Source organism: Ambystoma mexicanum, chromosome 6q (genome assembly GCF_040938575.1).
Source record: "Ambystoma mexicanum isolate Mex_15411 chromosome 6q, UKY_AmexF1_1, whole genome shotgun sequence".
In the NCBI taxonomy this organism is placed as follows: Eukaryota; Metazoa; Chordata; class Amphibia; order Caudata; family Ambystomatidae; genus Ambystoma; species Ambystoma mexicanum.
In genome coordinates this window covers 615930352-615955552 of record NC_090937.1, presented here as the reverse complement: position 1 = coordinate 615955552, position 25201 = coordinate 615930352, and the positions used below count along the sequence as shown (strand labels likewise).

At 47.4% G+C, this 25201-nt stretch overlaps 1 protein-coding gene across 3 annotated transcripts in view; it reads left to right on the top strand.

Moving 5' to 3' along the window:
* The window catches only part of INTU (inturned planar cell polarity protein), a 1700152-nt gene that overhangs the window by 214809 nt on the left and 1460142 nt on the right, over window positions 1–25201 (top strand). Inside the window, exon 1 of one of the 3 annotated variants that reach the window (XM_069631110.1) lies at window positions 3688–3749. The exons of the other annotated variants lie outside the window; for them this stretch is intronic. Coding sequence (XP_069487211.1) covers window positions 3724–3749 — 26 coding nt within the window. The 5' untranslated portion in view covers window positions 3688–3723. Of the gene's footprint in view, window positions 1–3687; window positions 3750–25201 lie in introns of those variants that run through there. 3 annotated transcript variants of the gene reach the window in all.

Here is a 25201-nt window from a genome sequence, read left to right as displayed (position 1 = left end):
AGGTAATTAATTATATGAAAGTGAACATTGAGTGGTAACAAAGTGGCCACAAACTAAATTAGGTCACAAAAAGGCCGGGACTCACCCTGGCGTGGTGTATAGCCGTCAAGGTACAATAGAGTCCTGGAGTCTGAGAGCTGAAATAGCGTGCAATCTCAGGTCAAGGCTGGTCGTATCATGATGTCAGAGTCTGTGGATGGCCCAAAAGAGCTAAAAGTCAGTATAGGGAAGCAATCGCTAGGACGCATAGAATTTAGAAAAAACGGTTTGTTTATAAGTGAGGAGGCTTAATGTAATGACAATATAGCGCGGTCTTTAATAGAATAGCAGAGATCTAAATCCGGCATCGGGTTAATCTTCAATACGGGTCGCGCATCCAGGCCGAGGGTACTCGTGCGTGGATGGAGACTATTGCTAGGCGAGGGATGCTCTGTGTGGAGCGAAGGACCCTCCTGTGCGGATTAGACTGTACGTATGCTGCGTAATCCATAAAAACAAATGACAGACTACCGCTGGAACTAGTTTAAGATGTATAGCTCGCAGGAACAGGAAGACGGCGGTGTCCATGTTGTAACATATTCTAATGTCAATGGAAATCACCAAGGTGAACCAAGTAGAGGCTAACAGAGGTATAAGAGTACAGTGGCATACAGTCAATGGAGACCGGGCGGCCTGTAGGTTGAAAACGGGTCATTCAAATTGTAGTTGGTTGGCTTTGGATTTACAATATGAAAAATAAGGGTGGGAACATGATTGTTACATCAGGTCTGTATACGTGTCTCACAGGGTGCTGAATTTATGAATGCAGAGGCAGATAATCACTGTCTGTATAATGGCATGATTATACAGCACATCCCATTTTAAATAGTTTATAGAAAAGAAAAGAACACGTCATTCATAATGATGGTGTATAATAAATAGGCAAATAGACTACACAATAGATACCTTATTTCAGGGATGTAACACTTATTACTCATGCCTCATTAAACGAAGCATTTCAGCGGGAATTCATCGTTGAGGGCCCTAGGGAGTAGTGTGTTCAGTGTATGAATCCAGTATTTCTCTCTACGGGAGAGTATTGTATGGTAATCACCACCTCTATAAGGTTTTTTGACTACTGAAGAAGAATCAGTCTTCACGCATCGCAGTGGACGCAACTGGCCAGACTGCACAAGAGACTATTAGAGGGTTGGGCCCCCGACACCGTGGCGTGTGCCCGCCTATAGGTGTTGCAGACACAGCCATCACGAGAAGATGACCCTCCCCAGAATTACAAGTCGTCGCCGGACCAAAGTCCTAGGAGTCACGACAGTAATCATTGATGGGCCCTTGTGAACAGAGGTTTGGCCAGCCTCCCCCCTCAATGGCGAATCCCTAAAACTAGTGACCTACTTCTGTGATTTCGACACACGACTGCTATTGAGAGAGTTGGGCCCCCTTCCTAGGGGCGTGTGCCCTCCTCCATAGACAGCTTATTACGGACCTGGAGCTTGCATACATTGCAACTGGAGAACGGAACGGAGGGTGATACCTGAACAGGTCCTCCTCAGAAACTGTGACTTCACTATGAAGCAGCTGGAGCAGTAGTGTACGGGACGATACATAGCACATCCTGCTGATGCTGTAGCAAGCAGGAGATATATGGACATAAGGCAGAAGCTTGCAGCATATCGGTTTGTTCCACACCGCACCGACTCAAGCTCTTCCCCAGGTTCCAGAATGGCAACACCAGGAACAGAAGGCGCAGCAACTAAGAGTGGTGTAGCAGCCCTGCTAAACGAAATTAAAAGCATGAGGGCGGAGATTGGTGGGAAAGTCGATAAAATAACACAGAGGATTGACAAGATGGAAGAAAGACTGGAAGAGGTTGAACATAATCCTACCTCCCTTGGCACGCTTGAGTCCCAAATAGATCAAAGGATTACAGAGATAGAAGCCAGGTAGGAGGAGTTCCGTCTGAAAATAAATGATTTGGAGAACCGGGACCGTCTGAACAACCTACATATCTTCGGCGTTCCAGACAGAGAAGGGGAAACTGAACAGGACTTGAAAAGGTCTCTTCATATGATCATGAAAATCCTGAGGACGAGTCCAGGATGAGTCCATCGATTAACCGAAAATACATAGAGCTGGAGGGATTGCGGGGGGTCCGAAGAGTGTCCTAGCACGGTTCCACAACTATGCCGATAAGGCTAGGATCCTTGAGAAAGCCAAGCGCACCCCACAGATCCTTCTGGACACAGCGATATTGTCGATTTACCAGGACCTGTCGTCACTCACGCTGGCTGTGAGACGGATGTGTATGCCACTTATCAGATGGCTCAAAGAAAAAGGTGTCTGGTATCTCTGGGGCTACCTATTCTCGCTCACATTTGAGTGGGAGGGGAGCACGATACGACAGAGAACGGAGAAGGATGTCCAGAATTGCACAACTGCCCTTTTGGGAAACGAGGAGAATGAGGCGAATGTCATGACTCTTGCCCGTGGCCCTCACTGGCAAGTCAGCCTTCCAGTGAGGGCCAGGTCAAAGGCCATAAAACCTCATCCAAGACTCTCTTGGAGTCAGTCCTGCACCTTTGGGAGTCAGTCCCAGGCTCATAACCATCATGAAGACCAACATTAGAATGGGACTATTTACTTGGGATTATTTAACTTGGGAGGGGTGGGGGTTCAGCCAACATGGAGGCACACACATAACTCAGTTACAAGGAACTGAGCTATGCGGTCTAGTCTTTTGGGTGTGGCAGGCCTGGGACTATTTTACCTGGTTTACTTTACCTGAGACTATTTAAACTGCACCCAAACAGCAGAACATGCTTTGCGTTATTCTGCTGTGGGCAGCGTAACACTCACTGTGTCCAGTTCTTTGATGCCAATTTACCTGAAACCAAGGACCTGCAGAGAGAGAAAGAACACTACGAAACTAACCTGGAACAGTATCCTGTCTTCAATCCATCGCCGACTTCATTTCCACTCACCTGAAGGTACAAAGTCCATCATCCGGCACTGCATACATCCTGGAATACCATAACCTGGAAAGAGGAGAAAGAAAGGCAGCATTAGTAAGCGTTTACTCACGTTTCCTCCTGAATGAAGAAAGCCACACAATTCTTACCTGGTTAGTCATCTCCTGGTCAGTATCATTGGTGTAACATTACCACGCTCGGCGAGGAACATCGCAACCTGCAAGGAGAGAAAAGACACAGGATAGCAATATAAAAGGCGAAACAGTGCCGTGCATCGCACATTACTCACCGGACAGCATCGTGCACACCGCTCTTTCGCCTGCCGGCCCATGCTCATCTTCAAACTGCATGACAACACCAAAATACCTTTCCATGCCTAAAAGGAAAGAAGCAAGACATTATTTGAACTAAGAGGAACATAAGAACTGCATATAAAGACTGTAAAGCAGCAAACCTATGGAGTCACAGCAGGACTGGATTCCCAAAGGGGGGCTTGCACCAGTGAAGTAACTTGGTCGCTGCTCGTCCCCCCACATCTACACGCCCCTACCACGAGGAGCAGGACGGAGAATCCACCTTTTACAATATTAAGGTGAGGAGAGGCCCCAAGGGGGAGGAAGGAGTTGAGGCCAAGGGAGGTGGGAAAACATAAAGACAACCTGATATTGAATCCAGCTCTCTTATATTGCAGACCCATCTTTAACCAGAGGCCAAGGGACCGGGAGAGGGCTCGAGAGTGCAAATCATCCAACCAGGGATGGGTGGCATCCCCGTGGATACCAGGTGAGCGTAACAGCAAATCAAGGGGGGAGACTGGATGACGACAGGCAATGGCGCGTCCAAGACCCAAAGCGGAGGCGTATACCAGGGTCCAGGAAGTATAGGAGGATGAATGCCTCGCCAGGTTCGGACCACTGAGGACCTTACAGGCGCATAGCATTGATTCCTTGATTGACTGCGTGCCCGGCAGGACACGATGTCGCCTGCAACGAGGATCTAGATGGGAGACCGCTAGGGGTCACATCAGTGAGTGGTGACTACAAATGCATGCACCGATGCTCTAATGGTACTGCACTTGAACGCCAGAGCTTCTAGGGGACCCCTTGGAGCGAGCAGAGCCTTCCTCATTGGTTGGTTAGCAGCAGGGCGGAAGGAACTACTGACGCTGTGAGCGCCGATGAGTGTTAAGAGGTACTTGCGAGTGGGCCAAGTTAAAGTTGAGTTAATGAGGAAATGTAATAATTCAAGGGAACCGGGAGGGTGGGAAGGGGGGTGCGGGAGTGGGGGCTCAATGGTTAGTTGGATGTTTTGTGAACGGACCGTGGCACTTCCGGTTCTCACTGGTGGTCCGACCCTGCCCGGCTAGGTGACGTCAACCGAGCTAGATCGGACGCCGCTAAGGAATCGGGGGGGGTATTGTAGGGGGGATGTAGGGTAAGGGGGGGGTGGGCATGAACAAAGCATTCTATAGGTACAAGCTATGTGTTCTAGAATGTTATAAACAGAAGTCAGATTTGTTAGGGTCTGCCACACGTGCACGACACGTAATAGATAGGTAATGGTGGGAAAACTTACTTCAAAAAAAGGCCAGCTCTCTAGAGTCTGTACACTCAATGTCAAAGGGCTGAACTCCCCTACAGGGAATTCCAGAAGTCTGAGATAGATGTGCTATTTCTACAAGAGACCAAGTAGGCACACGGGGAGGAACGCAGAATTCTCCAACCAAGGGTCGGTATGGAATACTGGGGATCGGGCCCTCTTAAGAAACCGGGAGTAGGGATACTCATTAGAAAGGGCTTGAACCTAAAGGTCTCCAAGGTATGGATGGATGTGGAAGGGAGGGTACACATGGTGGGCACTATGTGTGACCTAACGGTCATGCTAGCGACACTGTATGCCCCTAACGAGTGACAGGCCACGTTCCTACAGCGAACAATATCGAAAATAATGTTAGAAGCTGCTGGTCATGTGATAATTGGGGAGACTTCAATCTTTAGGCAAGCACTGGAATGGACAGATATGCAGCTAACCCTGATCTGCCCGAACCGACTGATGCCGGTCGAACGGCAGTAGCAGAGATGATGGTGACATATAGGTTACGAGATATATGGCAGGAATTTCATCCGAAAGAAACAGGTTACACCTTCCACTCTGTACCCCATGGCACTTATACTAGAATTGATTATGTATAAATTTTAGAAGAATTGGTAGGAGTAACGGCCTGTTCTGAGATTGTACCCATTTCTTGGTCAGATCATGATATGGTCACCGCTGATATAAACCTCTGTGCCCTTCCACACAAAGGGTCGAAGTGGCGATGCAATGAGACGCTGTGTAAGGATCCTGTCTTCCGGACAGAAATGGAAACCGAGATAAAGGAGTACCTCAAGGTTAATAACACGGGGGAGATATCAAAGCGAATAGTATGGGACGCATGGAAAGCAACATGGCTGGGAATACTGATCAGGGATCGCCGGTAAGATCCATCCCACACTTGCCACTATCCGTACCCCAGATTGAGCGTACCTCTCGTCCCCTGAACCCTAAAGTAGCACGCACGATCTAACCAACTCCGTGCGCAAACAGCATCACGCTGTAATGTTTTGATTACCCATGCGCCACTAGTGCACTTCCTAGACTCTACGACCACATGATGCCCGAACTTGATCTAATACTTTACCAACGCATACCACCCTATGCATTGCATGCCTGTTCAGCCTAACTGCTGCATATTATACCCCTGCCACTTGATAATTGCATTTATCCTATCTGTGCCCTTGCCACTTGATAATTGCATTAATCCTATCTGTGCCCTTGCGATTTGATATTTGCATTTAGCCTATGTGTACCCTTGCCATTTGATATTTGCATTTAGCCTATCTGTGCCCTGCCTTTTTGATAATTGCATTCAGCCTATTTGCGCCCTGCCTTTTGACAATTGCATCTAGCCTATGTCTATGCCTGTTTTAGGACTATACTAGTTCTATACCCATACTGTGCCTGAACTCGCCCTCTGCCAATTTTCTGCCTGATCCAACCCACTGCCCAATCGTGGCTGAAAAGGTTAGTCTAGCCCCGCCTCACCACATTATGCCGGATACAGCTATGAGAGGCTGGATATTGATCATCATGTTCCCGTTCTGCCTTGTCCAAGTAGACACACCCTGCCCAGGCAGTCACTTCCTCACTCTCAGAAAAGGTCTCGCCAAATTGGCTTGCCCGAGACATTACCCACTCCCATGCCCAACTCCCTTTCTCCCACGTACGCCTTCATTCCTGTCCTTTCTCAGACAGACTCTCAGCCCTAATGACCGTAATACAACAGGTGAGGAAGTTCCTTCTACCTTAACTCACCCAGATGACCTGTTCTCACTCCCCAAACTCACAGCTAACGATAAAACATATCCTATTTTAGGGAATGAGAGAATGCCACGCCTAAGAGCACGTACTAAAGCACCCTACCACAATTCTACTCCCACCAGCTTGCCCTCCAGACCACCTAAACCCGTGGATCTCAGGAAAAACAAAAAGTTAGCACATCCTACAGTAACAAATACCAAAAGAATTCCTAACACTCCCGCCGTTCAAACAACCAAGCACGCTCCCATAAAGGACCCCAAACCTCCCATCAGCCTAAAAAATGCTCTCATCAACAGCCGATCCTTAGGAGCCCACGCTATCGAAATACATGATCTTATCATCGAACAAAACCTGGATTTGCTAGTTATCACAGAAACCTGGCTACACCAAGCTCCAGGTCCATTGTTGGCATTGATATAAACAAAAGGGGCCACTATCCAGTGGCAATGGTCTGCCCCTTGGGAAACGCAACAGTTTGGGGCGAGAATACCTAATGTCAACAACAACGGAGGGTACTGGTGCGTCGTGGATTGGCCCTGTTAGGTTTAAATTATTTAGAGCAATTACCTGGTTCAATCCTGTTTAACCACATAGGCTATGACTTCGACATTCAATTATATAGAACAAAAAGAAACCTTGTGAGCCCCAAGTTTTCAAAACAAAAAAATGATATTATTGAGAATACCATCATAAAAAAAAAAACACGGAAGAATAAATAAATATTTAACATGTTAGAATTACAAAAAGCGTGGACAAGAACAAATAATTTACACACACTGAAGCCCAACAGAGAGGGGCGTATTACATTAACAAAGGTATCAAAAATTGCACATTCTTGAAAGTAAATATAAAATGCCTGAAATCAAAGAAAAAAGTTAGGGAGGAGGAGAAAAAAAAGGGAACAAACCTAAACACAAAAGGAAGTATATGTCATTTACATGCTGAGTTTGTCCATTAAGTCAAGTACAAAGCTTATTTTTTAAATCAATTTAGTATTTCTGACTAGGTTGTTACCTCACAACAAAGCAAGAGACAGAAAAAGAAAAAAACATTTTGTATAAACGGAAAATGCATCCTTGTATCAAGTTAAAGCAGAACCCCAAAATTGGAATTGTTCTAAGCTGGGGTTGGGTATGCCAACGCAAAAGGGGGAGATCAGGAGGAACCTCAAAGGGTGTTCCTTCAGGGGGTGGACTATCAGTGGTCCGAGGTCCAAATTAGATGAAGTAGTCTATGAAGGACCTTCATTCCCCTCTCAACAGCAATGCGTTTCGGCGGTTGTAGACAGATGGAGTTTTCTCTTCAAAACAGAAGAAAATGATCCGCCTTCATCAGGGCAGTGGGTAGCAGGACCCTGTGTTATAAGAAGAAGAAGAAGAAGAAGAAAAATAAATAAAGAGATGCTAGAGGGGAGACAGCAAGATAGAGAGGAAAAATGTATCTCTCATGGTGTCGAATTTGATATATACAAGTATGAAATGTAGAAGAACGTGATTGCGTAGTTGCAGATCAATGAGCATGGTCACGCCTGCAAAGAAACTCCATACCATGTATAGAGTCCTAAATGCAAGGATAATCTCACTGAGTACTGATAAAATCCCGGGGAGAAGAAAATCATGGTCCAGGGTCCCCTTCTAAAAATCAGCATGGGTCCCAGGTCAGAAGCCTGCATCCACCATCCCCAACTAGAGAGAGACCACGGATGTAATGGGAGGGAGTGAGGAATGGGGAACCTAAAAATGGGGATAAGGTGTGGTCCATCCAATGGACTAAACCACTCACCTAAAACAGTAGAGAGCCGCGTGTAAACGTGGAGTTCCTGATACAGGTGGTGGATTCAATGTTCCCGTGCGGGAGGAGAGGCACAGTGGTTGGATGTCATAGAAATCGGCATCCGGGTTCGTTGCGCCTGGAATCCGTATGTAAACAAATGTATAGCGATTTTTAAGTCATGTTTTTGGGGTGAATATCTTCAAGATATCAGTGCACTGTTTCATTCGTATGGCACATGGACAGACAATAGTCTTTTGCATGTATCATGGCCATTCATAAATGTGTTTGGGAACAGTGAAAAAGGAAGAAAAAAGAGAAAAAGATACCTGTGGTGCACCAGCTGGGTGTTATCTGGTAAGTGGAGCAGTCTGAACAGCCAATGGTATCCTGCACTGTAATTCGGGTGAATGCTGGAGGTATACGACCATTTGGGGTTCTCTCCCAATGTCGCTTCCCCAGTATGCTCTGAAATCGCAACGAGATGTTTGCATCCAAAAAGGGACAAAAGAAAGGGGGAAAAAGAAAGCATGGCTCTTTGTAAGGACGTGTATATGCATTTTTTGGAGGCCATTGGAAGTACGCCGTGAATGAACACACTTACCTGGTGGAAAATACAGAGAGCAAAGCTCCGTATGGTGTTGGAAAGTGTGACTTGCAGAGACTCTGCAGCGCCGGGTTCCGAGGGACGTGGCGTGTAAGTCCGATAAGGAATGCGGAAGAGTTGTGTCAGTCACTATGGTGACAATGTCACATACGAAGGCCGGATGCGTGCCATGGTGCCTGATTAGTGTGTAGCAGCCAATGGGAGGTATCGGGAAGGAATGTTTCCTGGGGGTGTGCCTCCGGAAGTTGGCGGAGTGACCAGATACATGAGACGGCTCATGTAGCGCCGTACTATGCTCTTGTAGAGATTGTAGCGTTGCTGTAAATGCAGAGTAGGAGTGATCCGGCTCCGTTGTGAAGTCAGCCATCTCATTGAAGGTTATGTGGAACTCTGTGCGTGGTCGGGACGTGTGTCTGGATGTTTTGGTGTGCCGTCACACATGATGTCACGTGGATCCTATCCTATCCGTGTCACTGCAAACCCTGATGGTTGCGAATCCAAAGATGAAAATAAAGTACTGCATTGTGTCGTAAGAGGGAAATGATTTCCTTTCTTGTGGTAGTGCATAAAACACATAGGTTCACAGGAGTCAAAGCAGATGGGTGCAGAGCACAGTATGTGGCAACAGTCAATTGCCCCATATCACAAAAGTGGGCGGCAAGGAAAGATGGGGAAAAATGTGTATTATAATAACTAACTTGTGGTGATGCACACGACGCATAGGTTCACGGGAATCGCCGTGGATGCGTGCAGAGCACAATGTGTGTCAAAGGTCAATTGCCCCATATAACAAAAAATGTGGGGGCAAATAAAAAAATACAAAAATGGGAAAAGTGTGTATTTTAACAACACAAGAGGAGTAGTTCTATTGGTGTGGGCACCACCCAGAGTATGTGAGTCTGGTCCATCAGTCCCAGAGGTCATGGACTGTTGGAGATAATCAAAGGTGCACATGAAGACTCTATATCCTCATTAAGAGGGAGACTGCTCATTCAAACCATTTTCCAAAGAGTCAAGTCTGTAAATCCACCTCTTTTCCAATTCAAGGAGTCTATTCTGTATGTTCTGGCCTGTTTGGAATTTTTCCAAGACCATTGTTAGCATTGGCCATCCCACCAGATTACACCATTCTCAGAACCAACAGAACCATCTCCACAGGACGGGGTGTTGCCATCATAGCGGAAAAATACCCTCCAAATTAGATCAAGCTCTATCGAAATAATCGCAGGATATGAACTATTGCTCGGCAAACTCGCCATGAACGAAAACACTACAATCAATATTGTGGTTATCTACAGAACCCCTAGCACTTATAGCCACCCAGAAACAGACATCCCACTAATACATGCGCCCATCCTAAAACCTAAAACTAAATGTATCATCATTGAGGACTTGAATCTTGGATTGAATGATGACCAAGACCTTAAAGCAGCCATCCTTTTCCTTGCACTTAGGACATGAATTCAGCCAACACGTCAATGCCCCCACCCACATTAAGGACAGCACCCTTGATTTGATCCTCACCCTCAACACAAAAATTACTATAGGCCCGATTACTCCACTTAGCTAGACAGTGCATTTCTGCATAGAATTCACCCTCATGAGTGATGATCCTTGCCCTCCTAAGGCCAAAATAATGGACACCATTGAAAGTAGAAATCCCAGGAAGCTTACTGTAGAGAATTTTGACCCCACCTTGAACAAAATACTAGAAACTCACTCAATCCTCTGTAACGATCCCACTGCCATTGCTGAGTATTACCATAAATGCCTCTCCACTGCTATTGAGGCAGTAGCTCCTGTCACTACTAAATTGCGACGTGTCAACAAAAAATCCAATTTCTGGTTTAACGAAGAGCTAGTCGCCCTAAGAAGGAAGAAACGCTCTCTTGAACACGCCCGTAGTAAACACCCCTCCCCTGACTCGGCCAAAGCTTTCAAAGATGCCAACAAAGCCTACAAAACAACCATCATCGCCCACAAAGCTAATTCCTACAACGCCCGCATCAGCGTTGCAGCATCAGACTCTAAAGAGCTCTTCTCTATCCTTAGAGAACTAGAAAACCCCCTACCAGCCGAACGACCACCAACGCCAGTAAAGAATGGTGTACTACCATACAAGACGCACTTGCCTCCAAAATTGCTGTGCTCCAGAACAAAATAACCACCAAAAGACTACTTCTAGCAGATAAAAATACCCCAACCCCCTCACCACCACCAGCGATAACCCTAACCCCCATTCCATTTCACACCTGTCACCCAAGAATTTGTACTCAACACTATCTCCAAGTTAAAAGCTTCCAATTGCAAAGGAGACACCGTCCCAGCCAAACTAGTCAAAGCTTGTGCCTCCACCTTGACCCCTACCATTACCAAATTTGTCAACTCCTCCTTCAATTCCAAAACAGTTCCAGCCTGCATCAAAGAAGCCTGGGTTACCCCGCTTCTAAAAAAAACCAAACCTAGACCCCACCATCCTGACTAATTATCGTCCCATAACCACAGTCCCATTCCTACTTAAAATCATTGACAAACTACCTTACAACCAAATCCAAACCCACAAGGAATCGCATCAGCTCCTCGGTGCCAGACAATCGGGCTTTAGGCCTAACCACAGTACAGAAACAGCATTCTTGGACCTCAAAATCCAGATGGATGCCATTAGAGACTCTGAGAAACTCTGCATACTCCTGCTGGATCTCTCTGCAGCATTTGATCTGGTGGACCATGATAAACTTTACACCTCACTCGCTCGAGACTTCAACTTCTCCAGTGAAGCCACTGTATGGGTGAAATCCTTCTTAACTGATCGTACCTCCAGAGTGTCTATAGGCAAAGAAGCGGCCAACCCCATCCCAGTTCCCATAGGAGTGCCCAAAGGATCTTGTCTCTCCCCCACTCTGTATAACGCTAACACCAAACTCCTTTTTTCAGCATTAGATGACATGAGTGTCCTCTACACAAATTTTGCAGATGACTCCCAGATCCTCATACCACTCACAGGCAACTATGACCAGGATACCGTAACCATCAACAAAATATACGTCATCATTCAAAACTGGATGGCACTAAATAGTCTCTGTCTCAACGACGAGAAGACAGAAGTTTTCATCGTAGGATCCCCAGACAAAATAGCGACTCTCCACCCAGGCTACTCAGCCATTAATATTGATGGCACTGTTATTCCTGTGCTGAAGCAGGTGAAAACATTAGGAGTTTACATTGACGCTAGCCTTACCATGACTAAACATATTAACATGCTTGCCTCCTCCACGGCCTACACCTCCAAACTCATTGCCCTCTGCCGACAATTTCTGACCCCAGCTAATTGCCTTACCTTAGCTAGAGCTTTAGTATTATCGAAAATTGGATTACTGCAATGTATTACTAGTAGGCACATCCAATACCAATCTCTCCAAAATGCGACTACTGCAAAACAAAGTTCTAAGAGCAGCCCTAGGTATAAAAAAATCAGACCACATCTCCAAGAAAAGGAAGGACGTTCACTGGCTTCCTATCAAAGCTAGAATTATCTTTAAAACACTATGTATTGCACACAAATGCCTGACCAAAAAAGGCCCAATCTATCTTAACAACATTCTACAACTAAAAGAATACAGGAGATCACTAAGATCCAACGATAACCTCCTACTGGCCCCCCCCCCTCGCTTCAAAACTACTAGAGCTGGGGGCAACAGCTTCACCGTTCTAGCCCCTAAACACTGGAAGACCCTCCCCATCAATATAAAAAAAGAATCCTTCTTCCCTGGATACAAGAAATTGTTAAAAACCTTGTGATTTAACCAATATTAGCACCAAGGTACAGGTTGTATCATAAGTGTAGCATGCCAGTGAAAACTGTAAACTGTAAGTATGATCTATCCTGTTGTACCAGCTCGCCAGCGATACTTATATTTGTACTCTGTAACAAGGTATTACTAATTCCTAAGCTGTCTTGTAACCGCGCCGTGATACCCGAGGGTCTGGGCGTGTAACAAATAAAATAAATAAATAAATAAAACAAAGGGAGGGCGCCAAGAAGAAAAGGGAAAGGGCTCTGATAGAAAGCAAATTGATGGAGAAGATAGCGCAACTAGATTGGAACGCACGGACCGCCACTGAGGGCAGGGCAGAGAAGATTGTTGTAGCCAGGCAAAGGCGGGAAGAATGTGGTCTTCTCGAGGAAGGCCGAGTCGTCCGTAAACTACAACTCCTCAAACAAAAACATTATGAGAAGGTAGACAAAGCAGATGCTCTCCTGGCAGCTAGACTACAAGGCCAGAGGGAAAAGAGATGGGTGAGAACCATAGATGAGGGGGGAGGAGATGCCTAGGATTCGCAGGGTAAGAACATCCCAGAATCGTTTGCACGGTTTTATGAGCATTTATATGAATCTGAAGCAACCCAAGATAGAGCTGAGATAGAGGAATACTTGGGAGGTGTGGAGATGCCAAAGCTCACCCGTGTAGAGGAAGATGCGATGAATACCCCGATTATGGCTGAAGAGGTAGTGAAGCCGTTACCACTAGGGAAGGCCTCTTGGAATAACAGCTACACGGCAGGCTTTTACGAGACCTTCCTGTTGCCCCTCCTCCCCTTTCTGGTTGAACTATTCAATGACATATTGTAGACTGGAATAGCGCCAGACTCGTTCTCCGAGGTTTTGATCACTGTAATCCCCAAGGAAGGGAGAGATCCCAAATACTGTGGATCGTATCGACTAATATCGTTACTCAATATTGATGTGAAGATTACACTAGGATCCTAGCGTCTAGGCTGGAGATATATGCCTCGGCTCATACATTCAGATCAAGTGGGTTTTATCTTGGGGAGGTAGGGTGCAGACACGATACTCAAAACATTACACCTGATACATGAATCCAAAACGATGACAGGGGAACCTGCTCTCATGTCCGTCGATGCAGAGAAAGCCTTCGACAGGGTGGAATGGGGATTCCTGGAAGCGGTTTTGAATAAGGTACGACATTTAGAAGGTGGGCGAAGGCAGTATATATGTCGCCTAAAGCCTCGGTGTCAGTTAACTATGACTACTCAAGATGGTTCTCCCTGGGTAGGGTAACAAGGCAAGGCTGCCCTCTGTCCGCGAAATTGTTTGCCCTATCGCTTGAGCCTCTTGCACAGGAAATCAAATCTGACCAACTAGGAGGAGAGAATGAGAAGGAATATAAGATAGCCGTATATGCCGACAACCTATTACTACTTGTAACGAACCTGTTAACATCTATACCAAGAGCCATACAATTGATAGAGCGCTATGGATCACATTCTGGTTTTAAAATTAACAGGTCTATTCTAAGATGGCGGCCGGCATAGGAGGACGTGTCTAACTGTCTCTCTCCACCGGGCTGCGCCATGCAAGCCAATCAATGATGCGTATCGGCCGAGTCTGTGCCCATATATCATGAAATTACTTGGTGTGCCAACCACGGAGGGGGGAACGAGACATCGCGTGCCTCCGAGGAGCTAATCTGAACGGGGAGGCCCGGGCAACGAAGAGTACGGAGCAGTGGGACAGCCGCGCACAGTTAGACCCCAAGGCGTGGACTCATTGAGCCGGAGACCACAAGCGTGAACACCCGGGCCGTGCGGCGGGAATCACCTGCGTGGGGGCAGGACAAGACGCCGCTGGACTGCTGGGTCGGAGTTTGCCTCACTCCCTGGTTGGCTTCCCCCCCCCCGGCCGCAGTGTCCACATCACTGCTGAAACCATCTAGGCCCGCCTGCGCTGGGAGACGCACAGGGAGACCCGTAGTGTGCTGGAACATAAGCCTGTGGTCCCCTGACGGTGCTGGAACCACTTACATGCACAGGACATTCAACAGCCTTGGGGGAAGGGCTGCATGGGGAAGGCATCGCACCGGAGGCACTGAATTTCCATCTGAGCCCGCAACGGTCTCCGCTCAGGCGCCCTCGGACACTGCTAGCAACCCCTGGGAATGGGCACAAGCCCTCGGACATCTCTGCAGCGGCCTGATTGTTTCTCCATGCAACAGGTGGGAGCGCACTTCGCATGAGCTAGCAGCGAGCCCTAACGGGGGGGTATCCCCATACTTGTTAAAAGACGGCAGACAGCCATACAGCAGGGCTGCCCCGCGCATTACAAAACCGGTGGGTCCTCTTTCATCTGGTGCCCCGACCACATTCAGCGACTACCATTGAAAGACACCATATTCACATTCAACAGCCGAAGAAGAAGGGCTGCAGGGGGAAAAGCAACACACCAGAGGCACTGAACCATTCTCTACCTGGGTCTGCAACGGTCCCCATGCGGGCGCCCGTGTGTACTGCCAGAAACTCCCAGGAACAGGCCCACGCTCTCAAAGACATCCCCACGGCAGTCCGACTGACTCTCCGTGCAGTAGGTGAGAGAGAACACCCCAGATGTGTTAACAACTAAGCTTCTCGGGGCGTGGGGGGAATCCCCATATCTACTGAACAGTGGCTGGTACCTGCACAGCAGGACTTCCTCCACATCATACAACCAGGGACCCCCCATCCATCCACCGTAGGCCACGGCCACATGCAGCAGCCACAACTTAAAGGCGCCATTTCACGGAACAAACACACTGAATTCATGAGAGAGGCCAAAACCTACACAGTGAGCTCTCTGAATAGACCTTCCCTGGGTACAAGCTGTTTCCTATACAAACTGCCTAAGCCATAACGGGGAATCCTCTATAGAATTTTTATTCAGCCCCTCTGCGCCCCCCGCGACTTGGCTCCACCAGGTCGTGTAGGGCACATTAATGTCTAAATCGAGGGCGAAGAGCCTGGTGCAACCCCCCCCACCCCCTGCGCAGAGAAAACAAGGCAGGAATTTAAGGCAGCTTTGGGGTGCGCAGGAAGACTCAACCTCCAAGTTGGAAGGGGCGGGAGGACATACACGCCTGCTTCAAAGAGCTGCAGTTACAATTAATCAGTTCTGTGCAAGAACAATTCACAATCCTTAGAAGCAAAATGAAGCAGACCATTCAGGAAATCAAGCAGGATGTAGCCAAATTGGAGGAGAGGACTGACACAGTGGAGAGAAAGCTTCAGCAGGTAGAGGACGACTCCCTAAAATCGCAGGAAACTCTGGACGGGTTAGCCCAGACAACCATGTACCTAGAGCAGCAGTGCGAGGACCTGGAAAACAGGTCGAGGAGATCTAACATTAGGATCAAAAACCTGCCGGAGTCTATAGAGGATGCAGACCTGATGGCGACGGTGACGCAACTGTTCACTGAGGTCTTGGCTGACGATTCGGAGCCAAGGGTGCCAATCGATAGACTTCATAGGGTGGGCCCTAAAAGAGCAGCTGAACCAGGAGTGAGACCTCGGGATGTACTAGCAGCAGTAACCTCCTACGTACAGAAGGAACAGATACTTTGAAAGACTAGGCAAACCCCCCTGATTAGAGTGAATGGTCAGGAGGTGCAGTTATAAAAGGGCCTAGCTCAGTCCACCCTTCTTAAGAGACAGAGGATGGGCCCAGTGGTCCGCCATTTGTCATCAGTCCAGGTGAAATACAAGTGGACATTTCCTTTTGGCCTCCTGTTCACCTGGGACGGGGCACAACACAGGATCACAACCTGTGAAGAAGGTGAAAAGATATTGGGAATATCGAGCGGAGTGGAGGGTACACAACCTAAGCCCCAAATGAAGATCCAGGGCCCGAGCCAGCAGGACGGCTGGTCAGCAGTACACAAGAAAGGCAGGGAGAGGAAGACCAAATAGAACACGCGACTCATTAAGTTCCCCCTGGGTTCGGATTGGACAAGTGGATCACGACTCAAATATCAACCGGTGGGATACGAAAAGACGGACTCGCCCGATCGGCCTTCAGCAGGCCAGGGAGAAGTCAGACACAAATGGAATCTACAGTGGGGTTTAGGACTCCCCACAAAGGGTTAACGAGGGGAATTATGGACCGGGAGTGCTGGACAATTCGTACCAGGGCACGTAGTAACCCGGCACCGACCTGGGCCAAGGGAGGGAAAATCGGAAGGGTATTCAGGAATGGAACAGCGGGACCACAGGCAAGCAGGACAACAAGTATATAAAAAAGGAGCGAAGGCGACACAATGTGCTCAATCAACAATCTAGCGGTGGATAGAACAAACATGGCTCTAGTGACAGTACTTTCACAGAACGTCAGGGGCATGAACACCCCCATGAAAAGGGCCAAACTGGACAGACAAGCCTGGAAACAGAAGGCAGACATTTTACTGTATCAAGAAACGCACATTAAAAGAAGTGAGAAAACCCGGATCAGGATAAAAGGAGTGAAGCATGTCTTTGAGTCTAACACAGAGGGAAAGAGGGCAGGGGTCCTGGTGGCCATGAAGGACACACTAAAAGCTCAGATTCACGACCACAGAGTCGACAAGGAAGGGAGGTTTATTTTCCTGAACATTACACTAGAAGGGAGACGGGTAACCCTAGTGTCTGTTTACGCCCCGAATGTAGGACAGGAATCCTTCATACTTAAAATGCTGGGAGTGCTGGAGGAGTTTGTGACAGGAGATGTTCTACTAGGAGGAGACCTGAACCTAGCATGGAACCCCACTTGTGATCAGAGCACCAAAACCAGTACTGACTGGAGGGCCCCCTCGGAGGCATTAAGGAAAGTGTTTGAATCCCTCTCCCTGCATGATATATGGCGGGCAAAGAATGAGGAAAGACAAGGCTTCACACATTACTCCCAGATATATATGCTCTTGACAATAGACTACATATGGGCATCTACTGATCTGATGGGGCCTACCTCCACCTCCTTGATTTTTCCTATCTCCCTTTCAGATCATGCCCCAATTGTAACGTCCATAGCTCTCAGGAACAGGGGAATTCGGGTGTGGTCCTATCGGTTCCCGAATGAACTACTGCAAGATAATGCAATGGTGGAGGACATTCAAGGGAAAATTCATACGTACTTCTCCGAAAACGACACAGGGGAGACCCCACAGGAGACTGTGTGGGATGTCTTTAAGGCGATCCTAAGAGGCAAATTGATTGTTCTGAAAGCTAGGAGAGACAAACAAATGGCGCAGGGGGAGCAAGACCTGGAGTCGCAACTGCGAGAAGCGCAGAAAGAGGTAGCAGTTAACCCCAGTAGAGCCAAGAAGCGGGCCATCCAACACATTCAGGGCCAATTGGAACTCCTCCAAACTCGGAAAGTTGGAAAATCACTCCTGAGGACAAAACTAAAATACTACATACTCACCAACAAGGCAGACAAACTACTTGCTCGGCAGCTCCGGGAGACTGTTAGAGAGAGGGCAATTCTAGCATTGGCGGATTCCATTGGTAATCGGAAAACTACCGATGATGAAATGGGCGAGATTATGAGAACTTTCTTCTAAGACCTGTTTTGCACTGGTAACGCAGACGAGGGAGAGGAGAAGGAATTTCTTCGGAACTATCGGGGGAAACCCGTGAGGCATTAGATCAAGACATCAAACCGGTGGAAGTTCTCCAGGCCATCAAACAACTCCCAAAGAACAAAGCACCCGGACCAGATGGCTACACTGAGGCTTTCTACAAAACGTTCCGAGTGTTGCTGGTCCCCAGACTTACGGCGCTCTTCAATACCTTCAAGTCCCGGGGGAACATCACACCCTCTATGAATGAGGCAAAACTAGTGTTATTCCCAATTCCAGATAAAGATCCCACCCTCCCAGGATCGTACAGACCAATTGCTCTGATAAATCTGGATGCAAAGCTCTTTACCAAAGTCCTCAACAACGGGTTGACCGAGCACTAGGCCTCTCTAGTGGATGCGGACCAGGCAGGTTTTGTCCCTACAAAACAAGCAGCGGAAAATACAAGGAGAGTATATCATATAATAGAAAAGGCGGAGAGCACAAACACTAGACCAATATTCGTAGCGTTGGACGCCGAAAAAGCGTTCGACTGAGTCGAATGGCGCCGCTCTTTCAGACGATGGAGCACATGGGATTCGGAGAATCCTACATGAGGATGATAAAGTCCAACTACAATAGTCCTACCTTAAGAATCGTAATTAATGGTTTCCTGTCCCAGGCCGTCGCCCAGACGAGGGGAACAAAACAGGGGTGCCCACTCTCCCCCCTCCTTTATGCCCTGTTTCTGGAGCCCCTTCTAGCGCGGATACGTCAGCTGCACCAAATTAAAGGGATCCAGATGGGGGGACTAGAGCACAAAGCAATGGCTTTCGCCGACGATATGCTGCTAGCCCTAACAGAACCAACCACATCTTTACCCGCGCTGGTGAACGAACTAAAGTCTTTTAGAGCCATCTGAGGCCTCAAGATAAATAAAAACAAGTCGGAGATACTAAACTTGACAGCCGACTCATCTGCAATTGCTGAGCTGGCCCAGACGTAGGGGATGAAACTGGCACAGAATAGCATAACCTATCTAGGAATTAAAATCACCTCCAAAATAACATGACTATATGCGGCAAATTTCCCGAATCTACATACCCAGCTGCAAAAACCCTGACAAGATGGTCACCCCTCTCCACCTCATGGTGGGGGCGGATTACGGCAGTCAAAATGACAATTCTCCCAAAGGTCCTCTACTACTTCCAGGCTCTCCCGATAAGGCTCCCCAAGTCATTCTTGAGGACCTTAAATAGGATGACATCTGCATATGTGTGGCAGCATAAGAAACCAAGGGTAGCAATGACCACGATGACAACGCTGGTGAGTGAGGGTGGAATGGCATTTCCTCACTTCAAGAGGTACTACGAAGCAGCACAACTGCGGGTGACCAAGGGGGTGGCGTTACCCCCGCAGCTCAAATGGGCAAAGCAGGATATAGCAGTAACTGGTGCCCCACTCTCAAATCTTCTTTAGTCCCACAAGAAACATAGACACTTGAACACCAAAATCAGTGAGATTATGAGTGCATCACTTAACGCGTGGGACTCTGCAGTCTAAAGGGGGAACCTGACAATGCACGCACCCCCCTTCAGCCCGCTGTTTGGTAATCCCGACTTCCCAAAAGGGATGGACCCAAATGCATACACCACCTGGAAACAAGCAGGCTGCACTAAGATCTGTGATATGTATACAGCTCAGTCACTTAGATCATTCGTAGAATGTGTCCAGGAATTTGGAATAGCAACACTGGCTGTCCTCCGCGACCAACAGGGAGGTGGGAACAAGGGATCTCACGAAAATCGAAACTTATGACAACAGACCCTGGAACTCGTAAATTAATATCAAATTAATACGCACACCTGAATTCGCAAGGGGAAGAGGTCTGGTGGAGATATTAGGAAGTGGGAGGGGACATTGTGGGACGCAATACCATGGCCCTACTGGGAGGAGGTATGGTGAAACATCTCCAAACTGACAAGATCAATTCAACTGAAGGAAATGTGGCAAAAAGTTTTACTGCAGTGGCACCTGACGCCAGAGAGATTAAAATGTACCCCAACACAAACGGACAATGTTGGCGAGGCTGCCACCAGCAAGGAGGCTGGAGGCACATATGGTGGTCATGTCCAGCCATTGCAGACTTTTGGGAAGAAATCAAGGCCCAAGTGGGGAAAATGGTCCAAGGGTTCGAAACTCTAGGGGAAGGTGTATGGCTGGCGGGACTTTGGGACCCAAAACAAAAAACATATACTAGGCGCCAACGGAAAGTCGTCATGGTCCTGGTGATAGCGGCATGGTTAACGATAGCCATGTGCTAGAAACAACAGAGGGCCCCAACACAACTCCAATGGCTCAGGAAAGTTTGACATTTCGTTACTATGGAGTGGATGACCTACAGAATACAGGGTGCCCCCGAGAACTTCCAACAGGACTGGGGCCCGCTCCTTCAATATTTGCAGAGCGACTATATGCTGCAGTGGTGGCCCCACAGAATTCGTATCCTGAATATGTTTTAGATCTTAGAATTGCTTTGAGCACCTGCGACCATAAATCCTGTCACTGCTGTTTTGAGTTCCGAGGGAATAAGTGGGGGGTTCCACATTGCGATACTTGGGGATAAATCTCACACAGAATTTAGATTCCATGTACGAGGTCAACTACCCCCCTCTGCTCGATAGGTTTCAGGCTGACCTAGCAAAGTGGCAGAAGCTTACGATCTCATGGATGGGGAGGCTAAATGCAGTCAAGATGGTGTGTCTTCCAAGGTTCCTATATCCGTTTCAGATGCTCCCAAATAGGATAACCAGGTCGTTCTTCGGGGAGGTGAAGAGGGCCACCTTAAGATTTCTGTGGCAAGGGAAGAAATCGAGAAATTGCATATGACGTGCTGACGCTACCCAAGGAGAAAGTGGGGGTAGGTCTGCCTGATCTTGAAAAATATTATGTAGCGGTCCAATTATGGATTGTAGTTCCTCATTTGAGAAACCAAACACACTTGCAGTGGATAAATCTTGACAATTATAGTTTCGCCGCAGCCAACCTATCGGAATAGCTCTGGGTACCAAGGGACTAATTGACTCGCAGGATCCGACACTAGGTCCTATTCTAGGTACTATCTGTGAAGTCTGGAGAGAGCGCAGATATGCGGGGCATCAAAACGTTGCCATCGCCTTTGAGCCATATTTGGGCACCAGGGATCCGAGAGGAGATCCCATACCATAGTAGATTTCAATCTTGGTTTGAGGTGGATCTCGAGAGAGTGGGACAACTTTGGAAGGTGGGTAAATTCCTCCCGATTATAGAACTTGAAAGCGCATTCGGCATAGGACCCCTCCTGGTCTTCCCTTTCCTCCAACTTAAAGGTACCCTAATGAGAGAACTATGGAAGGAGAAAATACAGAGAGACCATACGCCCTTGAAACACTTCTCAACACTTTCACAGAAACCAAAGGGTTGATCTCCTCTATGTATAAAACACTGATAAATGCTGGGAAAGAATCCACCACTAAATTGAAGAATAGGTGAGAGAAAGATATGAATCTGGAAATAGACCCTGAGCTGTGGACAAGAATGTGTAGGGGCACCTCAGCGGTGTCGATTGCCTGTCAGTACAAATTGCACTCCATCAAGCTCCTCCATAGATGGCAATATGACCCCCACTGGTTGTCTAAAATGTTTCAATCAATGAGCCCCCTATGCTGGTGACAGTGTGGTGAAAAGGCGGACTACTGGCATATGTGGTGGGGATGTCCTCGGATTAGAGTGTACTGGGATGAGGTCCTTGGTTGGATCAGAGATTTAAATGGAATCCAGCTGGAAATCACACCCTTTTTTTTATTGTTTGGTTTGGAAAAAAGAGATGATGAACTTATATTGGCGACAGGGGTAGTTGGGCCCCTTCTTCTGGCGGCGCGAGCATGTATTGCCATGCACTGGAAGGCCGTCATGACCCAGAGTAAAAAGGAATGGACGAATGTGGGCACCAACATTTGTGTAATGGAGAGAATCACTGCTGCCCTGCATGGGAAATCCACGCAGTATGAGACATTATGGAGTGACTTTGTTAACAATTATGTAACTAGTACTTAAACAAATGTATAGTTTGGAACCCTAAGGTATGACACCCATAACACTCACGGTCAAGCGAAGTGGAGCAATGTACCCTAATGAGAATTGCTCACCTAGTAAACATGAGACAGTACCTCTGAGAGCACCTTTGTGAAAATACCCATGATATTGTACGAGACCCAAATCTGATTATGGTCGGCAGGTCATAGGTAAAACCACTTTTCTGAGAAGAGTCATTATAGATAACGCACCGTTCCTGGGGGGTGGGTGGAAGGTGAGGGGGGGAGTTTGTTTTGAGTAAAGGTTCTATGGTTTATGGGAGGTGGGGTAGGAGGGGTCAGGTTTTTGTTGAAAATTGTGCACCAATTGATACCTGTATAAGTTTAATCTGTTCAGCTGAAAACTCAATGAAATTACATTAAAAAAAAACCCGCAGGCCAAGGAAAATGGAAAGGGAAATGAAAAAAGCCAAAATAGTACTAGAGATGCACTGGGCTGACCGCTCAGCTAAATCACTGGCCTATACATAATTTTTTATTACAGTAAAGGTAATAAAGCAAACCGGGTACTTGCATATAAATTAAAAAGGATACATAATAGGAATAACCTATCACGGCTTATAGGAGATGATGGTAAAGCCCGGTACATTGAGGGGGACAAAATAGAAGTGCTGGTGAACCACCACAGAGCAGTAATGGCACGGCTGCCCACATCCCTTGATAAACTGCCCAGTTATTTGCGATCCAATAAGTCTCAACAAAATAGAATGCAACTGAAAACCTTAAAAATCCCTATTACACTGGAAGAAACAGTGGAAGCCATAAAGTCTTTGAAAAGCAGAGCACCGGGCCCTGATGGGTTAACTGCATACTGGCCCTGCAAGTGACTACTCTATTTAACTCCTTCTTGACGACAGTTACTGTCACAAAATCAATGGCAGAGTCACTAACAATACTCGCCCACAAGGCAGGGAAAGACCCTGAACAGGCAGCCTGCTACAGACCAATAACGTTGATGAACAACAATGGGAAAATATTTTCAAAGGTATTGGCGACCAGACTAAAACACAACTCCCAGACATAATAGCCTGAGACCAGACATGATTTATCCCGGGGAGGGAAACGCACAACAACATTAGGCATACCATAAACCTCAAAGAAAGTGCGGACAGGATGGGGGTGAAAATGGTGGTCATCTCATCATCGCACAAAATTGCACTATATGCGGATAAGCACTATGTGCTTGTAGCTGCGACCAAACCAGATAAATCTCTAGGCCCCCCTGGGAGGAGATAGAGGAATTTGATAGGGTGCCCGAGGTCATGGTGAATTTGGGTCATCAGCACTGGCAATTAATCTTACAAAGAAGCAAAAGACAGCCCTTAATCCCATTCTACCGATACCCTAGGCCGAATCTGCGATCAGGTACCCCGGGGTTCAGATTCCCAAAGTTGCCTCTCGAATATATAAAAGAAATTTCCCACAGCTGTTCAATGACTTCTGGCGAGACCTAGAGCACTGGAAGAAACAAGAAATCTCCTGGCTCTGGCGAATAGCTGCAGTAAAAATTAACCTAATACCCAGACTACTCTACCAATGTGCGGCACGTCCGGTTCATATTCTAGAAAGCAAACTACTCTCCCTGCAGAGAAATATACTGAAATTATTTTGGGGGTGGGGGGAGAAACCCAGAATAGCAAAGATGATTATGCTCCGCGGGAGGGCTCTGGGGCGACTGCGAGTCCCCGATGTGTCTAGGTACACACCAAAGCGTAGCTATCTCATGCATATTTGTGGGTTCAGTCAATAGACCAGCCGCTCTGGAGGCAAATAGAGGAAGCTTGGTGCCCGGTCCCCCTGGCTGATCTCCTGCACATACCAACCATAAAAGCACAGGCAAATCAAGGTCCCCTCACAGCAACGGAAAACACAGCACAAAGTTGGAAAGCTGCAGCTCGGAAATGGGGTTGTAAAGGCACCCTAGGTCCCCTCACGTCAATCTGGAATAACCCACATCTACACCAGGAAATTCCCTGCACAGCCTTGCAGCATGGAGGAAGGTTTGGAGAAACTAGCAGATTTCCTAGAGGAGGGCTCTCCTATAACATTCGAAAAATGCAAGGTAATATTCAAGGTAGCAGAGACAGAACGGTTCCACTACGCCCAGTTACAGCACTGGATCTCACACAAAGCAGTCAGGGAAAAGGGGGCAAGAGACCTTACAGCATTAGAAAGGACCCTACTATCAGCACTCCAAGGGGGAAAATCTCCACGCTCTATTACCTCCTGGACAGAACAGACCCTGCCAAAAAAAAAGTACACGTTCGATTGGGAGAGGGACCTAGGCCAATCACTAGATATAGAAGAATGGGCAAAGATCTGGCCCAGACTACACAAAAGTACCCAGTGCATCTCGAACAGAGACGGGGGATATACATTCTATTATAGATACTTCGTCACCCCAGACCAATTAAATAAAATCAATCCGGACATTCCCTCAGACTGCTGGAGAGGGTGCGCAGGCAGGTGTACCCTGTTTCATCTACTGTAGACTTGTCCAAAAGCAGAGGGGTACTGGGACCATATTAAAACAATCACTGGACTGACAATCCTGTGAATAATACTCCTAGTAGAAACTGGGGGAGGGGAATTTCCGCTCTCGGGGCAGATAGCTCGTCTATGCACTCACCTTCTATTAGCTGAGAAAATTGAAATGGCCCGGCTCTGGAAGAAAGCAGAAGGCCCCTCAATCACGCTATGGTGATCAAAGTGGTGGGAAATTGTAGTGGAGGAGATGATAACGGCGATCCGCTCTGGGAACCTAAACACTTTCCTGAACACATGGGCACCCTTCATGGACTACTCAGAAAGATATACAGGACTCACTAGAAGACCTCTGCTAACGCGATGGCTCCATGGCGGATCGGAGTAAAAGTCTAAAGGATTGTGTAGTATGCAATTAAGACTTGAGGCCCTCGAGGAGGATAAACGGAGTAACGCCCCCCTAGCATTCCCTGCAGAAAGACATGTGTTAATGGCTCTCTTTTACTATTGGTGTTACGGAAG